The sequence below is a fragment of the Triturus cristatus genome, chromosome 10, assembly GCF_964204655.1.
Source record: "Triturus cristatus chromosome 10, aTriCri1.1, whole genome shotgun sequence".
Lineage (NCBI taxonomy): Eukaryota > Metazoa > Chordata > Amphibia > Caudata > Salamandridae > Triturus > Triturus cristatus.
The window spans coordinates 1,191,135,392-1,191,154,591 of NC_140593.1; the positions used below are offsets into that span (position 1 = coordinate 1,191,135,392).

Below are 19,200 nucleotides of genomic sequence, written 5' to 3' on the forward strand. Positions count from 1 at the left end.
GCATTGCCTTTGGACAATGGGTATGGATACCTGGAGGCAAAGCATGGGCATTTTGCGTTTAAATGTGTGGCAAACTGATCTATGTCTGGGTGGCCCCACATCTGAAAAAACGGATGAAGAACTTGCGGATGAAGTTCCCATTCATGGATCTGCTATCTCTGATGAATGAGCAGATCCGCAATCTGATTGTGTATGCCTGGGAGATGTTCTGCTAAGAGGTATATTTTTGGAGGAATGGCCCTTCTCCATATGCTTAGCGCTAGGCGTGAAAGCATGCAGAGAGTCCCCCCCCCCTGTTTTTGTACATAGTACATTGCTGTCATATTGTCCGTACGAACGAGGACAGCTTTGCCTATGAGATGTATTTGGAATGATTTTAATGGCAGAAAATCACCAGTCATTCCAGGTGATTGATGTGGAGCAGTTTCTGTTGAGGGGTCCACATGCCCTGAATGGTATGGTTTAAGAGATGAGCTACCCAGCCGGTGAGCGATGCGTCTGCGGTTAGCACTATCTGTGGAACCGGGTTTAGGAATGACCGCCCTTTGGAAAGGTTTTGTGTGTTCTACCACTGCAGAGAGCGATGTGTGCGGCTGTCCACCAACACCAGATATGTAATCTGACCTTGAGCCTGGTTCCACTGATGTGGTAAACATTCTTGTATTGGATGCATTTGGAGTCTTGCGTAAGGTACGATGAAAATGCAAGAGGCCATCATTCCTATTATCTGCATGAACACTTGAGCTAGTAGTGAGAATGGAGGTTGAAATTTTGTTATGAGAGCTTGCATGCTGGCGATCCTGACTGGACTCGGGTATGCAAGGGCTTTTGAAGTATCTATTGTGGCGCCTAAATACTGTTGTGTGTGGGACGGTTGAAGGTGTGACTTGGTGAGGTTTATTGTGAATCCTAAGTCTTGCAGCAGCTGGATTGTTTTATGTGTGTGGTGCACACAATCGCTGTGTGACTTAGCTTTTATGAACAAGTCGTCGACGTAAGGAAACACATGAATGTGTTGTCTTCGCAAGTGAGCTGCTACTACTGCGAGACATTTTGTGAAGACTCTGGGTGCTGTAGTCACTCTGAATGGGAGGACTTTGAATTGATCTAGAGTGGCAAGGAAATTGCCTTGTTGGAGCAGTGGGAGGACCTGCTGGAGAATGACCATGTGAAAGTGGTCGGATTGTATGTACAGGTTTAACGGTCTGAAGTCTAATATTGGCCTGACAGTACCGTCCTTTTTTTGGGATGAGGAAGTAGAGGGAGTAAACCCCTGTACCTTGATGATGTAGGGGAACCGGTTCTATTGCGTGCTTTTGCAAGCGAGAGAGAATCTCCTGTTTTAGAAGCGTTAGATGTTCTGTGGACATCAGACTTTGTTTGGGAGGTATGTGTGGGGGAGTAGAGGTGAGTTCCAGACAATAACCATACTGGATAATTTGTCTCACCCACCTGTCTGAGGTGATGGAATTCCAGACAGGTAGGAACTGTGTTAGTCTTTCCCCGACCAGAGTGGAATGGTCTGGGGGGGAGTGGAGGTAAGTCACTGTTTTGTGGTAGGGGAGGTGCGGGTGTTATTCCCGCGACCTCTTCCTCTGTTGTTATTCCCTCTGTAACCCCCCCCCCTAAAATATCCTTTGTTAGAGGAGGTTTGAGTGGGGCTTTTATATTAAGAAGAGGTGTTGTCTGTCCCAATGGTTTTAGAGGCACCCCTATAAAAGGAGCTACGAAAGGAACCTCTAGTAGTTGGTGACTGTAAGGCCCCCATGGACTTAGCTGTTTTTATGTCTTTTTTAATCTTTTCTGAAGGTGTGTCTACAGTAAGTCCAAACAAGTGTTCTTGATCAAAAGGCTGATTAAGAATTGTAGACTTCACTTCCTGCTTAAAACCAGATATGCGCAGCCATGCGTGTCTGCGTAGTAAAACGATTGTATTAACGGCACAAGATGCTGTGTCCGCTGCATCAAGAGCACATTTGATAGAGGTGCTTGTAATTAGCTTTCCGTCTAGTATGAGATTATTAGCTTGAGACTTATACTGATCTGGAAGATGTTGCATGAGCGTCTCAAGCTCAACATAATGAGCTCTATCATACCCGGCCAGTAAAGCTTGGGCGTTGGCAATGCGCCAGTAATTTGCCGCCTGTGACGCAACCCGTTTACCAGATGCGTCCAATAATTTAGATTCTTTATCAGGAGGAGGGGCACCACCTGTTGTTTGGGAATTTGCCAGTTTATGGGCATTTGACATTACTAGGGAATCTAAAGGGAGGTGCCCTTTGATATAAGCTGGATCATTTGGAGCTGGTTTATACTTTTTATAAACCCTGGGATTGATAACTCTAGCCCTGACAGGGTATTTAAACACCTCAGGTGCAGGTTTAATCATACCTTTTAACATAGGTAAAGTACTTGTTGACTTTTGTGATTGTGTAAAAGTCTCTAATAAAAAATCTTCCTCCAAAGGGTCTGAGTGTAGCTCTACCCCATAAAATTTGGCAGCTCTATTTATGAGTTGCGCAAAACCTATGTTGTCGTCTGGAGGGGATGGTTTTGATAGGCATAAGTCTGGTTCGGGTACATCTGGGTCATTATTATATTCATCCCAAGGGTCAGTTGGTGGGATACTGTGTATGTCATCATCATCATCATCCCCTTGTGGGCCTTCATCCCCATCCCCACCCCCAAAATCATCCTCATCATCTTGTGGTGCAGGTGAAGACAGAAGCAGTGGAGAGTGTGCTGAAGAAAGTGGTATAGTTGGAAGATTTGGAGACAGAGAGGACGTCTGAGAGGTGAAGTTCCTATGTCTCTCCTCTTTAAGGGTACCTCAGGTGCTTCTGAGGTGTCCATTTCCCTCTTTTTAGGTGGTATTGTTGTAACATGACCTGTAACAGGGTCAATGTGTAGGGTTTTTTGTTTCGGATCCGATGAATCTGGTTGAAACAGTTCTTTTGAGCCATTGTCTTTTTTCGGCACCAACGATTTTGGTTCAGAGTGGAACTTTGGTTTAGTCTCTGTAGCTTTAGGAGGGGCTTTGTCTCCTTATGCTTTGGTGGAGTTTGAGTCCGAAATCTTTTTCGGCTCAGAAAATTTATGGAGTTTTTTCGGTTCCGAGGGCTTGGCCTCGGTGTGTTTCAGTGCCGAAAGGCTCGGCGTCGAAGCCGTCTTCGGTGCCGATGGAACAGAGGGTGGCGCTGTGTTGGTTTTCGGCTTTTGTTTCGGTGCCGGATATTGTTTTTCGGTACCGATACGCGGCTGGCTCGGTCCCGAGCCGCCTTAAGGCTTTTCTTTGGACTTCGGAGCCGAGGCCTCTGAAGTATTATCTTGGTGTCGACCTTAGCTGGAAGGCGAAGGTGTTACTGGAGCCTTATCTTTTGTTTTAGATGGGGTAGGGGTCTCGATCTTGGTACTCACGATCCGTTGACCTGGAGTGACCATCTGATCCTCAGCATCGGACTCGTCTGCCTAGGAGACGCTGATGTCTTCATCCTCGGGTTCTTTTTCTTCTGGAACATTAGGGCTGTGGAAATTTAGCGTGCAAACTGAACATTATCTGCGCCATCTTGCCTCTCCCCAGCGCCACGCATAGCAAATGCACGGCCGCCATTTTAGGCACCCCACTCTCTCTCCCCGCTCACTCTCGATCGCCACCGCTTCCCCCCGGCGCTGCGAGCATCCCCCGCGCGCCGGCCACCCCCCGCTCTCTCATACAGGCCATAAACCCTCTCCTTCTGCGCGACCCTGCTACAGAACCACTTCCGACCGACAACCCATACATGGTCATGCCTCTCCTTTGATAACCCCCCTTCCCCTGCGCCCCATTGTCTGAACTGGTCCCAGGCCATCACCTAGCCCTACGGATGCAGTTTATTGCCCCCACTGTAAGGGAAACACCCCACATCAAAGGGATTACAGTAGAATCAAAGCCCCTACCCCCTGAGACCCGGCCGGTTGCACACACCCCCGGGAATTAGCGGAATTCCCTGCTGCGCGATAGCCATCTCCCACTGCGGGTAGGGTGGGAACCTCTACTGTAACCATGTGTGGGATCGGATCTGAGCCGGGGCTTCAGGGGATATTTCCCCGCACATCAAGGGAATCTCAAGAATGTACTATGTATAATAAAGCAATAAACCAGTGTATAAGAGACCAGGTCTCAGAGATGCAGTTAGAGCACCTCGTGACGATACCTTGCTGTCTGATCTGATGTGTTCTGCTCCGACGGAATAAAACCTTGTTTCCTGCCTTCCAGTCTCCAGCGCCTGCCTCTTTTATTGGTAAATTATCGAGTGGTATGAGAGGCGATTACCGCCGGGCAAATACTTGAAAGGATACCGACTGAAACTGCCACTACCATTTAACAATTGGCGTCCCAAACGTGGGGCCCATCAGCGACACGTGGATCCAGTGGGAGAGGTCCCGACGACAGAGTGAACGACTGCAACGATCGGGAGAGCTCCTGCCCAATAGACCCTCGTCTGGCAGCCGATCATCCGAACTTCACTGGTTCCGAGCAGACCTCTCTCGAGTGATCTACGGTCCTGACTGGGAACCATCAGGAGTGCCGCGGCAAATACGGAGAGTAGAGGACGATCGGGCGCTGGAGGCGGAAGACGAGAAACTGTCCACGCGGTCCGGGTAAGGTCGTGATACACGACAAATTGAGAAATAATTGATTGATTGTTTAATGCTCTGGAAATACTAGTATTGCTCATTGATTGTGCTCATTGATTGTTCTCTTTGAGATATTCGCTGTCTACAAACGGGGAGGAGTAGAAATACTCTCTCTCTCTCCCTTTGCAGATAGTGAAGGGTAGGTAACGCAGACTTTTGTCCCCGTTGAAACCCGTCGTGCCTATCTTTATCTCCCCATTGATTGATTGTCCGAACATTGATTGTTTTGAAGAATAGTGCTTTTTGAGATATTCTCTGTTTGCAAATAACGTAGAATAGAGATATTCTGTCTAGTCTTTGCAAATAGTGAAGGGTAGGTAACGCAGACTTTTGTCCCCGTTGAAACCCGTCGTGCCTATCTTTATCTCCCCATTGATTGATTGATTGATTGTCCGAACACTAGTTGTTCGATATTGGTTCTTTGGAGGTATTCTCTGCTTACAAATAACGAAGAATAGAGATATTCTGTCTAGTCTTTGCAAGCAGTGAAAAGATAGGTAGTGCTGACTTTTGTCCCCGTTGAAACCCATCATGCCTATCTTCTCCCCACTGATTGGTAGTTGGTTCTGCCCGGACCGCTTATTAGAGGTGAACCATCCGGCTCCACTGGAAGGCACCCCTAATAAGGACATGTTCACTAAATATGGACTAGTCGCCGTAGCCTATAGCAAGCTGTGGCATAAATATACCAAGAAGGACCCCGAAAGTCAGTGGCCACTGATGGGATCCTTCGACGACCATAAGATAGAAGCGCTAGAAATAGCTCTGCGTAGCAATAAGACGACGCCTACTATGCTTGACAGTATCGGCATGTGGCGCAAAGAAGCAACGCAACGGAAAAAGAGGGAAGAAGTAAAAGCAGAAAAGGAATTACGAAAGGCAGCTCACCTTGCCGCTAGAAAGTTAGAAGAAGACATAAAAGAGAGAAGGGAAACTAAACTAAGACAGGAACCCGAAACCTCAGGCCAGTACGCTGTTAGGACCCCTTCTTTGCTCTACCCTGAGTTGTCCTCCAAGCAGCGAACGAATGACGAGTTACTGTTAGGTCCTCCGATCATTTACATGCCCCCTCCGTATGCACCCTCCCAATCAATAGTACAACACCCACAACCCCCGAACACGAGCGAAAGCAGTACAAGGGCCTCGGCCCTCACGGCCTCCGCGCCGGCTGAGCCTCTTGTGCCGAACCCAACGTCAACCACAACGCCAGTCGACCATGAGATAGGAAAGAGAGAGTCCACCAGAATGAATCGACTAACTAAGGATGAACGAGCAGGAATCGACAAGATAGTAGGGACGCTGGTGGAACGAAAAGAAAGTGAGGAGTATATAACAGACGTGTATAACTCGTATGCCGACAGCCGCAGACGACACTTCGTCGTACGGCTCTGTTATCACGCCCTGAATGCATATGAGGATAGGTACCACGATAAAGGTCCCGAAGGCTTAGCGGCCCTATATAGGAAGGTAGACATTGGGGAAGAAAGAGAGGGCGATGTAACGAACCTCTTCACTCGTACACTCGAGGTCTACCGACACCTTAAAGAACATGGACAGACCACCACAACAGAAACCCCCATAGCAACTAAGCCCCAGGGAGGAAGGGCCGATGCCATGATGCCCATTAAAGAAGCTGCCCCCTACTGGGTCCCCCCACGGGGTCAGGGAACACACGACGACATCAACCACCAAGATGCGAAGGGAAGGGTTGTATATAACTGGGTCTACCAGCCGTGGGACCGGCAAGATATTTTGACCTTTAGAAAGACTCTACCCAACTTGAGAAAGAACCCGACTGCCTTCTACACTGAATTGGGTACAGCCTTAGGCTCAACGATAATGACGTTAGCAGATATCGACTTGTTCTTTGGGCTATGCCTGCCGGCTGATGTGTGGAAACAAATCCGGAAAGTTGACCACGCTGAGCCGTTCGGATATACCTGGATACAACTCGATACCATAGATAAACAGCGAGAACCAGGACAGAAACCCCCGAAAGCCATCTTAGAGCTCCCAGACAAGATTGTACAAAAGCTGAAGACTCTAATCCCGGAAAGAAAGGTAGACTGGTCGATAGTGACGGCTTGCCGCCAGAAACCCCAGGAAGATGTGTCTGAATACTTCTCCCGATTCGAGACTGTGTTTTCCGATTACAGTGGCCAAGACATGACCACCGCAACCGGACACCACCTCTTTGTCCAGAATTATGTAAAGGGTCTGTCACAGGAAGTTTCCCAGAAGCTACAGACCAGCGAGAGTAGTTGGGCAGCCTCCAAACCCGCAGCGATTCTCCAGATGGCCCAATACTACGAAAATCAGAAAAACGAGAACGATAGGGCATCAGAGAAGAAGAAAAAGGAACTGAAGGAGAGAAAAATGATAGCACAGTTGCAAGGGGTGACCATAGGAAGGGAACCCCCGAAAGAGAATTACCAACCAACCGCCCCTAGAAAGCTACCCCCTAGAGACCATACACCTGCACCCTACACCGGACGGAGAGACTTAGATGGAAATCAATGTGCGTTCTGTAGAGGGTTCGGACACTGGAAATCCCAGTGCCCGGTCCTTCTGGAAATGAACAAGAATAGGGACCCCAGAGACACAGCATATGACCCCAGAAATAGAGGACAGGGACGAGGGCACACGAACAACACCATCAACGACAGGCCAGGCAGACCAAACACCTTTGATCGCCCCCGCCAAAACCAGTGTCAGCAGTCCGACTATGAGAGCACTCATGACTTCGCATAGGACCGCCAGGGGCAAGGGAGGGATCCAGTCGAACTCCGTGTTGACCAGCAAGGTCCTTACGTCACCGCTAAGGTCTTGGGCACAAAATCTCCATTCCTGGTAGATACTGGGGCGACACGTAGTGCGTTATCTAAACGACTGATTCCTAGGGCACCCTTGTCTGGCTCACACGTAACCTCAATAGGCTTTGACGGAACGCCCTCCACTAACCCCTTATCAACACCAATCTCCTTTGACTTAGAAGACAACACCACTGACACGACCTTTCTGCTCTCCTCCAACACCCCCGATGCTATTATGGGACTTGATTTGCTAAAGCATTTTCGAGCCACCATCAGATGCTCCCCAGACGGAGTTCGAGTCATCCTACACGATAACCCAGATCTGTCCAGACCCTGTCACACACGGCGTATGCTCTCTATAACCGATGCTGATATGTCCCTACTCGACACATTACCTTCACATCTATGGGCTAAAACCGACTCAGATGTAGGGCGCATGGTGATCGACCCGGTACACATAACCGTCCGACCGGACGCAGTGCTCCCAAAGCTTCCACAGTATCGGATATCACCCGAAGGCGAGAAGGCATTGGTGGAAATCATCGAGTCCCTGGTCGAGGCAGGAGTGGTAGAAGAAGTAGTCAGTAATGTTTGCAACAGCCCTATCCTACCCATTGTAAAGAAGCAAGGCGAGGGGGATGAGAAAGCCTACCGTTTCATTGTTGACTTGCGAGAGGTTAACAAAGTAGTCATACCCCAGTACCCCGTAGTCTCAGACATCACCACCATCCTCACCCTGATTCCATCCACTGCCACCATCTTTACTGTTATTGACCTCAAGAACGCATTCTTTTCCATCCCCATCCACCCAGACAGCCGCTACCTGTTCGGCTTCACTTTAAAAGCCCGTTCGTACAGATTCTGCAGGGCACCCCAAGGCTACACTGAGAGTCCCAGTATTTACAGCCAAGCCCTCAAGAGGCAACTGGATGCAGTCCAACTACCCGATGGAGTGGTGTTGATACAGTACGTTGATGACATTCTTTTGGTGGCCGACACCACTCCTCTCGCCGTCACAGCCACCATTCACCTCCTCCGCTTCCTTGCGGAGAACGGTCACAAGGTCTCCAGAAAGAAATTGCAATTCTGCCAGCCCCAGGTAACTTATCTAGGCCACCTACTATCCAAAGACGGGAGGAAACTTACCCCTGACCGAATTCAAACCATCCTAGAAACCCCTGTTCCCAAAACTCAGAAGCAAGTACGATCCCTAGTGGGCCTCACCTCCTTTTGTCGACAGTGGTTGCCAAACTTCAGTCTTACCATAAAGCCTCTGCTTTCCCTGCTGGCTAAGGATGTCCCCTTCCCCCTCCCCTGGACACCTGAATGTCAATCCTCCTTCAAAGAATTACGAGACGCCCTCTGCTCGGCCCCAGTCCTAGGAACCCCAGACTACACTAAACCTTTCTCCCTCTACACCCACGAAAGGGAGGGATGTGCATTGTCTGTCCTAACCCAGTCCATAGGCCCTAAGCAACGCCCTTGTGCCTACTTCTCTGCCACTCTTGACCCCGTAGCCAGAGCTTTGCCCGCCTGCCTTCGAGCAGTAGCCGCCGCTGCTGTCTCTATCCGGCAAAGTGAGGGGATCGTGCTCTCGAACCCCCTCACAGTATTGGTACCCCATGCTGTTGATACCCTCCTGAACCAAACCAAGACTCAACACCTGACTAGCGCACGACTGACTGGGTATGAACTGACTCTGCTTGCGCCCCATATCACATTGAAACGATGCACCACTCTGAATCCAGCTACTCTACTACCTCTCCCTGACGCTGACCCCAATGCATCCCCTATACATGATTGCGTGACCCTCACCGACGAACAAACTAAGAGTAGGGTTGACCTCCGGGATACTGCCTTCCCGGACCCTGACGGAGAACTGTGGGTGGATGGCTCATGCATCAAGCTCCCTGATGGCACCACCTCAGCTGCCTATGCAGTCACCACAGCTCGAACAGTTGTTGAGACAGCCCGCATCACACAGCGATCCGCACAGGCGGCTGAACTAATTGCCCTCACACGAGCCTGCATCCTGGCAGCAGGGACAACCGCAAACATTTACACAGACAGTCAGTATGCCTTTGGGGTAGTTCACCACTTCGGGCTCTTATGGAAAGAGAGGGGATTCTTGACTTCTCATGGCACACCCATCCTGCATGGAGATCTAGTCTCTGCCCTGACCGAAGCAGTCCTCCTCCCCACACGGATAGCTGTGATCAAATGCCAGGCACACAAGAAGGTGACAGACATTATAGGTCAGGGAAATGCACTAGCTGACATTACTGCCCGAACCACAGCCGAGAATAGGTCCACGACCCACATGTACGTGACCAGGTCACAAACTGAGAAATGGAAGGATGCTAGGGAAACGATTAGGGATATCCAACTAGCCAGCACACCACACGAATTAACTGAATGGGCCCGGGTGGGATTGAAGGGCGATGACGGTTGTTGGCGAACTAAAGACTCGAACAAATGGTTACTACCCGACTCATACTTGATCCCCATGCTGACCATGGCACACTCCCCCGCACACATAGGGTCTGCCCCCATGATCGAACTCATCTCCAAAGTCTGGCACAACGACAGAATATCAGACTCAGCCAAACGTCTGGTCCAACAATGCCTAGTATGCCTCCAACACAACCCTGGGAAAGGAACCGCTGTACCCCGGGGAGGGTTTGGGGTCCCCAATCACCCCTTTGAAGTCCTACAAATGGACTATGTCCAGCTAGAAAGGTGCCAAGGTTTAAAGTATGTGCTTGTCGTTGTGTGTGCCTTCAGCAAGTGGGTGGAAGCCTACCCGACCCATGACAACACCGCTATGACTACTGCAAAAGTACTGCTGAAGGAATTCTTCCCCCGATACGGCCTTTGTCGAATTTTGTGGAGCGACAATGGCCCCCACTTCGTAGCCGAAGTTATCCAACTCATCTTAAAAGGGTTGGGTGTAAAACAGAAGTTCCATGCGGTCTTCCATCCCCAATCTGCAGGCCTGGTTGAGCGACACAATGCCACATTGAAGCTTAAGATAGCAAAAATAGTCGCCACCACAGGACTAAGATGGCCAGACGCTCTCCCACTAGCATTGCTATCAATGCGTTCCACCCCCACCAAACACCACTTAACCCCCTACGAGGTCGTCTTCGGGCGGCCCATGAACCTTTGGACTGCACCAAAACCGACATCCATCCACGACGTCCCGGACGTCCTCATGTCTGATTATCTGTACAATCTAACTAAAACGTTGTCTGTTATCCATCAGCAGGTGCTGCACGCCATTCCCGATGTTTCCAGGGGCCCGGGACACGACATCCAACCCGGTGACTTCGTCTTAGTGCGTAACTTCCAGCGCACCAAGAGTTTGGAGCCCCGGTGGACGGGCCCCCTGCAAGTCCTGATCACCACCCGAACAGCTCTTCGAGTGGAGGGGAAACGCAATTGGCTGCACGCACACCACTGCAAGAAGGTATCACCGACCCTGACAACCACGGACAACATCACCGCCCAAGAGGAACTTCTGGACAAAGACCGACCATCCCTGAGCCGCTGCCCGGATACAGAGACACTTGAGTTGATTGAATATCCCGATCCCACTGTGCCATCCAAAGAAGGGTATAACTTGCGACGAAAGGAGAGAACTTCGGCTAAGCAGACCACAGGCTAAGTGGAAATCTCAGAACGGTAGCCTAGGCACCTCAAAGGCCACCAGGAGAGAAACTAAAACAAAGTCTGTGGTTCTGCCCGCTACCGAGTCTCTTGAAGGTGATGGAAGCGCCCGACATGAAGATGATGGAAGCAACCGGACGTCCGAAGATCCACTTCAAAAACTCAAAGACTGACCGAATGCACAGCTTTAAGACAATAGCACTTTTCATTTCCCTTCTCTTTTGCCTTCTCCTCGTGGTCACCTTCTGGATCATGGAGGAGAGCACACCCGCTCATAAGACATTGCTGACTACCGTTCAAACTACCACCACGAAAGAACACCATCTGATCTCACTTTCACCCCAACTCCGAGAAAGGCGTAAGGAGTTCTGGAATAACTCTTTTGTGCAGTTACTCCACCAACACAATCTTGCCACCAACGCCACTAACTGCTGGATCTGTGGATTGCTGCCCCATGCCACTGGGCACTCAATCCCCTTCATCCCTTCACCTTTTTCCGTCCATGGTTCCTGCCTCGCCTGGCTGATCCTCCTGCAGGAGAGCTACAAGGACAATGCCACTTCCGGCAGAACCATGTCACACTTCTACCATGGGTTCTGGCTGAACAAAACTGGTAGAACCTCCGCCCTCTTCTGCCCTCTGAGATCGAACACTTCCTTTCACATGGACATCCCCGCCAAAGAACGAATTGAAATGCAAGTGTTCAACAATCCAGCCAGACCCACCTTCTCTTACCTCCGAAAACGGACAGCCGCCACCCTAACAGTGGCCCTGTCCGTCATCAACATCACTGGATCTGTATGCCTCGAAGGCCTGGGGGCACAGCTGGTGGGCCACAGCTCCTGCCACATCACCCGAACATTGGACTCAGTTGACCCACCTTCCTTTGTTGCCTCCCCGAATATGTACTTCGTGTGTGGTACTAAGGCCTACACCTGGCTCCCGAAAGGTTGGGGAGGCACCTGCTACATCGCCTTTGTCCTTCCTCCGACGTATGTGGCTCCAGCAAACCATCACCGACAGAAACGTGCCAAAGACATTGTACAAACCGACTCCACCAGAGCACAGTTCATGGACGCAGTAAAGGGTCTTGTTCCGCTCTGGGGTCCGATGGCAAACAGCCGTGCCATCCGCCACTTAACCCAGGCGGTCGAAACAGCAATGAACATTACAGCTGGCGCCCTCGCCAACAACACCGCTGAGCTTCAGGCCGTCCGCCTGGTGGCTCTCCAGAACCGCCTTGTTCTAGATGTGGTTCTGGCTGACCGCGGAGGAGCATGCCGCATCATTGGGTCCAGCTGTTGTACCTACATACCGGATAACTCACCCTCAGTCTACAAAGCAATTGAACACCTCCACAGACTGTCCACAGAGGTCCATCAAGAACAAGAAGAATGGTCGCTGGGGAGTTGGTTTTGGGACGCTATTAAAGGTTGGGGATGGAGGCTGTTTTCATTTATCCTCATACCAATCATGATACTATGTGGATGTTGCTTGGGGATTCAGTGTCTGCCACCTTTATGTTCGTTTTTTATGAACTGCATCTGCCCTAAGACTTTGGACTTTGAAACTGAGCGGATGAAGGCTCTGAATGAGGTGGAGGTACGGGGTATTATGGGGATAGATCCAAACTAGGCAAGCTGGCGAGACATGTTAAAAGGGAGGGCTGTGGAAATTTAGCGTGCAAACTGAACATTATCTGCGCCATCTTGCCTCTCCCCAGCGCCACGCATAGCAAATGCACGGCCGCCATTTTAGGCACCCCACTCTCTCTCCCCGCTCACTCTCGATCGCCAGCGCTTCCCCCCGGCGCTGCGAGCATCCCCCGCGCGCCGGCCACCCCCCGCTCTCTCATACAGGCCATAAACCCTCTCCTTCTGCGCGACCCTGCTACAGAACCACTTCCGACCGACAACCCATACAGGGTCATGCCTCTCCTTTGATAACCCCCCTTCCCCTGCGCCCCATTGTCTGAACTGGTCCCAGGCCATCACCTAGCCCTACGGATGCAGTTTATTGCCCCCACTGTAAGGGAAACACCCCACATCAAAGGGATTACAGTAGAATCAAAGCCCCTACCCCCTGAGACCCGGCCGGTTGCACACACCCCCGGGAATTAGCGGAATTCCCTGCTGCGCGATAGCCATCTCCCACTGCGGGTAGGGTGGGAACCTCTACTGTAACCATGTGTGGGATCGGATCTGAGCCGGGGCTTCAGGGGATATTTCCCCGCACATCAAGGGAATCTCAAGAATGTACTATGTATAATAAAGCAATAAACCAGTGTATAAGAGACCAGGTCTCAGAGATGCAGTTAGAGCACCTCGTGACGATACCTTGCTGTCTGATCTGATGTGTTCTGCTCCGACGGAATAAAACCTTGTTTCCTGCCTTCCAGTCTCCAGCGCCTGCCTCTTTTATTGGTAAATTATCGAGTGGTATGAGAGGCGATTACCGCCGGGCAAATACTTGAAAGGATACCGACTGAAACTGCCACTACCATTTAACAAGGGCCTGCATCGAAGATATCATCCGGCGCCGAGGTAGTTGATTGAGACATTACGTGACTTCGAGCCCGGCGATCACGTATGGTTTTCTTTGATCTGAAGGAAGCAAAGGCCTCGCAGTCTTTGTCCTCATGTTCTGGAGAGAGGCAAAGGTTACAGACTTCGTGGAGACCGGTGTGTGGAAATTTAGCACCAGACAGGGGGCATTTTTTAAACGGAGTTCTTTCCATTGACTGCAGGGCCTGATGGCGCAAATAGGCCCAACGGCCCGCGTCGACGATTGGAATCGAAGGTCTTGATGAATTGTTTGAGATGCGCGTCGAAGGGGAACGCGATCAAAACAATACCGTCGAGTGGTGAGGTATTGCGTGTCAAAGGGGGATCGAGTACAACACCAACCCGGAGCGTAGCAATTTACATCCGAACCCGATGGCGGAAAAAAACAATCGGAGGATGGAGTCGATGCCCATGTACACTATCGTCCTAAGAAGGACTCCCCTATCTCGTGACTACAAAGAACTTCTTCCAATACATCAACAAAGTGCAAACATCCGAGCCCAACACTAGATGGCGATCTATGCAAAAGTATATATTCTGCAGCTCATATGCCTCGAACATATGCTTATGAACAACTGCGCCTGCCATAAACTTGTCCTCCCTTTGCTGAAAACGAAATGCAAGCTTACATACTGAAGATTAGCCAGGTTTGATACAGGGCCATGGGTTCTTAACCTCTGACCAGATCCTTCCAAGTTATCTACACCATGAAACAGATCACTCTCGGAATCCCACTGCAATCCAGCAGACAACATATACAGGACTGAACAACAAACTACAATAAAAATGATGTTCCTGAGTTTCATATTTACAGCATAATGTATAATCTATCAAAGGGAAACAGGTGAAATGCCACTCAAAACAACAGGACATGGCGTGTGTTACAAGCCCTGCTTTCTAGTAACTTCTACAGTAGTACGCTGGTGGAGTCTAAAGGGATTAGGGGCCCGTGGAGCCAGTATAATCACAAAGGCAAAATAAACTGTTAAGGGAGGTAAGTCAAACAGTCATTTTCAGGGAACAGAAATAGGAAAAAACACCTACCAATCTCTGAAGCTGAGCCACAATATCCTCATCAGTGCTCCTGTTCAGTTTCATCTTGCCCTTCTTCCTGGTCTCCTGCAAATTCTGGCTCCTCTGCTGCGGGTTGGGAGCAGGCTGGCCTGCCTTCTTTCCTCCCTTTTTCTGCGATACACACAGAGGAGAGAAAGCTGGACAGTAAGAGAAAAAGCATGGGCAGGGGAGGATAGGCAGGGCGAAATAGAAAACATAGACCGAATAAATGTCATAGGTCAGGGGTGGGGGAATAGGCATTGGGCAAGGTAGTGGACATCGCCCAGCAGAGCAGGCTAAGAGCAGAAGCATATAAGTTCCACAGGACAGAAGTACAAAGCCAACCACAACTGTATAAAGACCGACACCATCCCCTGGAACGCTACAATTTCATACACATTACCCTTCTCTCAGGACAAATACAAAATAAAAATATCCTAGTGGCTACAGCAAGGCATTGCCACATACCTTTATTTATTCATCCCCTACTTACAGACGAACTGCTCTCTGGCACTCGGTCAAAAGCCTATGTTTGTGTCCCATCTGCACAAAGTTAAATTAGCCAGCAGATGCCTTAACTATCACATCTTTGGCCATTTCACAATGCTGCACCATTGCCAAATAGATAAACAGACTGTCTCAAAGGAAACTGAAAAGTAGATGAGTATGCAGGCCAGTTTATCAACTAGTAGACCAGGCTTCTCCAATAAGTAAGTAGCGCTTCTGTGTGCAGCTAGGGTTTATACAATTAGAAGTGTTTGCTTGGCTTAATTAATATACATATATCAAAATTGAAATTATGTATTCAAGATGAAAATGTGTTTATTTTTAGAACTCACAAGTTGATATTCTAGTGATAAATCATGTGGCACTGGGGAGACTTTTTACATTATTACCTTGGTACTGGAGGCTTTGAAGCCAAGGTTGTCATGTATTTCCCAGGTATAGGGTTGTCATCTTTCCCAGAGAAACAAAAAAGGCCATCTGCTCACATTTTAAGTTTCTGCAAAGGCCCAGAACTGATTCTTAAGCAGAACTTTATTTGAAATGTCTGTATTTCTTTTTAACATGCCCTTTTGGCCTTTGTTTACTTTAGTTATCAGTGAGGGGTCATTACGGCAGCTGTAAACACATTTTAAAGGGTTTTCTTCTAACATTTACAGTTTAAAATTTGTACTGATAAAGGGGAAAAAGTACCAGCTTCAGGTGATTTTTTACATTTGTTTTGTGGCAAGACATTAAAATACCAGTCATGCTGGTATAAAAACAACCAGGTGGTAACCATACCCATGTAGAGGCATTCCATATGGACAAACTCTTGATTACATTACTGCTGGCAACCATGCCTGATGCACTGAGGTGACTGCCGGTAATAACCTTGCTATGTTGGAGACCAAGGCAAACTTGTTTGATGTGGACACTATTACAACACTAATAATATTAGTAGCTCTCAATGAGTTTCATTAACCATAAGTAGCTCTCGTTACAGAAAAGGTTGGAGACCCCTGCACTAGACCATCAATTTGAGGTGAACAGCAACTAGTCTATGATTCGGTGGGTCTTGATTCAAACCACTTTTTTCCAGCTCAATGGACAAGCTACTGCTTGGCTAAACATACGCTATGAGCCAGTTATTTCCTTTGATATCCTTAGATAACAGAGGAATCTCCAGAATACAACACCAATAGGTAACAAGCATTGGCATAGCCAATAAGTCTCGCCTTTGGTACCTTATAAGTATTTAGCCATGCAACAGTTGATGTTGTTGCACCAAGGATATTGTGCTGCATAACTAAATACTTATAAGGTCCCAAAGGCTAGATCTATTGGCTATGCCAATGCTTGTTCTGTTACCATGTGATCATATACATAGCAGGAATTGTAAGTAGAAGAAAAAGAAATACAATAATCATCTTCATCACATTTCCATGACATTCAAACAATCGTTATGCTTAGCACATCTGGCACATACCAATGTCACAGATAAAAAATCTACTGTGACAGTAACCCAAGTTAATAGTAAAAATGCATATCAGTGTTTGTACTGCAATGAGCCCTGGACAGTTATATAGTATAAAGCAATGTGTCCTGGGGTCCTTCCTAGTAAAGGTTCAATCAACCAACTTGCAGAGACTTAAGTAATTAAAGCCCAGATTTCATCTAAGTCATTCAACCCAGTCACTACTGTTTTACGTTTTTCGATCGGCCCTGCTTCTTGCATGTTTTGAGTCTTCTCTATCCGTTCTTTACTCAGTCCCTGCTTTACCACAAATCAAACAAACCATACTCGGTCATTTTCTGTATGGTTCATTCCAATACAGTGCTGCACCATAGGAGCCCCATGGGTGTGGCACCGAATTCTAGAACAATGTTGCAAAATGCGTGTTTTAACAAACTGCAGTTTGTCTAATGTATGTTTTATTGCACGGACAGGTAATACAGTATATGACATTTCTGGTGTTGCAATTAGAGATGGACATTTATTTAATGTGCATACCATTCAGTATCAAGCTTTTGGTGTCCGAGGTAAACTTACAGGCAGTACAAGCACCCACCACGATGAACCCTTGACCCCTAACTACGGCCCTCTAGTTGTATGCAGAAATATGTTTTATCTGCTTGCTGGTTGGGAGGTGACACACTATTTGAGGTACCTTTGCTGGCCCCTGCCTTCCATTTCAGAGTTGGAGTGCACTTGGCAGTCGCTTGCTGGCCTGAGATGCGAACTGCTCAGTACCCTGAACTACACTGACATACCTGGGCAGGGGAGAGCAGGTTTGGGACTGTTTGTTAGTGTACTCCTATTTATTCGGTTATACGGAAAATATTAGATGAAGAACAATGTTAGAAAGTAACCAATGCGTTTTTCGGCTCGCTCGATGTTACATGTGAAGACTTTGCGCTGTGCTCATACACAGTTTCTGAGACCTGTAATATGTTTGCACTTCAAATTTAAAAAAATCCTCAGTAGAGAAATGTAATGCTTTGATGTCGTTAACAAAATTACGTTGTTAATGGGAACGTACTAACAAAATGAGTTACTCGGTAAGCTAGCCAACAAGAGTTCCTACTCTTTGTACGCAAGTGGTCTTTCATTGCTCATAATCCTGTGCAAGGTTCTCTCATTGGCTTTCAAAGCGCACATATAACTTAAATATCACTACCCCCATAAAACAGTTCTGCACAATAACGTCAACCTCCCAAGTTTTCATTAGTTCACTGCATCGCGTCATCTGCCATGCGCCCATGTCACAATTCGGAATGAGGTATCCAAGGCGTCGAAAGTGAAATGGTCCACTAGAGACCAAAAGGAGGAAGGTTTAACTGGTTTCATTTACTTCGGATATTTTGAAGGCACCCGAAAATATCAACAACGTAACTAGAGGCTTCACATGACTGGAGTGAAAGGCAAAGCAAAGCTGCCCACATCTCCCATTTGTCAAACAACCCCCAGTTTCACCTTTTCTGCCCACAGAATACACAGTTCTTCTGTTCCAATGCCTTATTAGCCTGACTACCAATCGCTCTCCGACACCCCTACTTTCCTAAATAAGAACCACAGGCAATGAACATTCACGATCACAGAGAATGCTTACTCGAGGTACACCAGCTCAGGCTCCTCGGCAGCCATTTTCAACTCCCGAATGTCCTCGATCGCGGACTGCGCATGCGTCACAGGTTAGTATCACCAAGACACAAACCCGAAACAAGGATGACCACCTTTGAAAACAAACCTATCACTAACACAGCCATCAAAATCCAAGAAAGTAACTTTAAAAGGAATGACGTTAGCATTTTCTTTTGAATATGCTCCGAGTTGTTTATCGTTCTAGTTATGCTGCGCTGTTGTGTTAAGTACTATTATCACGATTTGAATTGCATTTATGTGATGTCAACTCGCGTTATCAGTAGAAACCAGAAACAAACAACATTTTAAAAAGTGCTGTTCCCCGCAGAGGACGTTTGTTCATGAGAGTAAACCTCCACGTTATAAGATGGCCGCCTCGTAAGAGTGCTTTGTGAGTTACAAGCTGATTCCACCCCTTCACATACATGCACGCATCCGTTTAAACAGTCGGCCACGAGCCTTGTTGGGTTGTTAGGTCGGTCGCCAACATATGCTGTCAACAGAGCAGATGAGGGGATTGGGCTGTAAACGCTGTGATATACAAACCCAAATATCGCAACAAGCGTTTGAACAAATTTAGAAGTGGCGCTGAGTAAAACAAGCATGGTCTGCTTTCACTTCCTTCTGCCATGAAAGCTTTCTTGTCTTTATGGGGCCATGTTTGTGAAACACATGGCCCCATACAGATAAGAAAGCTTTCACGGCAGAAGGAAAGCAGACGAGCCCGTCCAAATGGGACGGCTCAGAAAGCCGAACTAAAACGTCACCAACACCTCTTTTCCAATGGCTGGCCACC

The 19,200-nt window shown here is 48.3% G+C and overlaps 1 protein-coding gene across 1 annotated transcript in view; it reads right to left on the reverse strand.

The window, feature by feature from the left end:
* Positions 1-19,200, reverse strand: part of HDAC6 (histone deacetylase 6) — a 219,371-nt gene that overhangs the window by 161,955 nt on the left and 38,216 nt on the right. Inside the window, exon 3 of the mRNA XM_085629603.1 lies at positions 14,768-14,908. Coding sequence (XP_085485729.1) covers positions 14,768-14,908 — 141 coding nt within the window. The remainder of the gene's footprint in view (positions 1-14,767; positions 14,909-19,200) is intronic.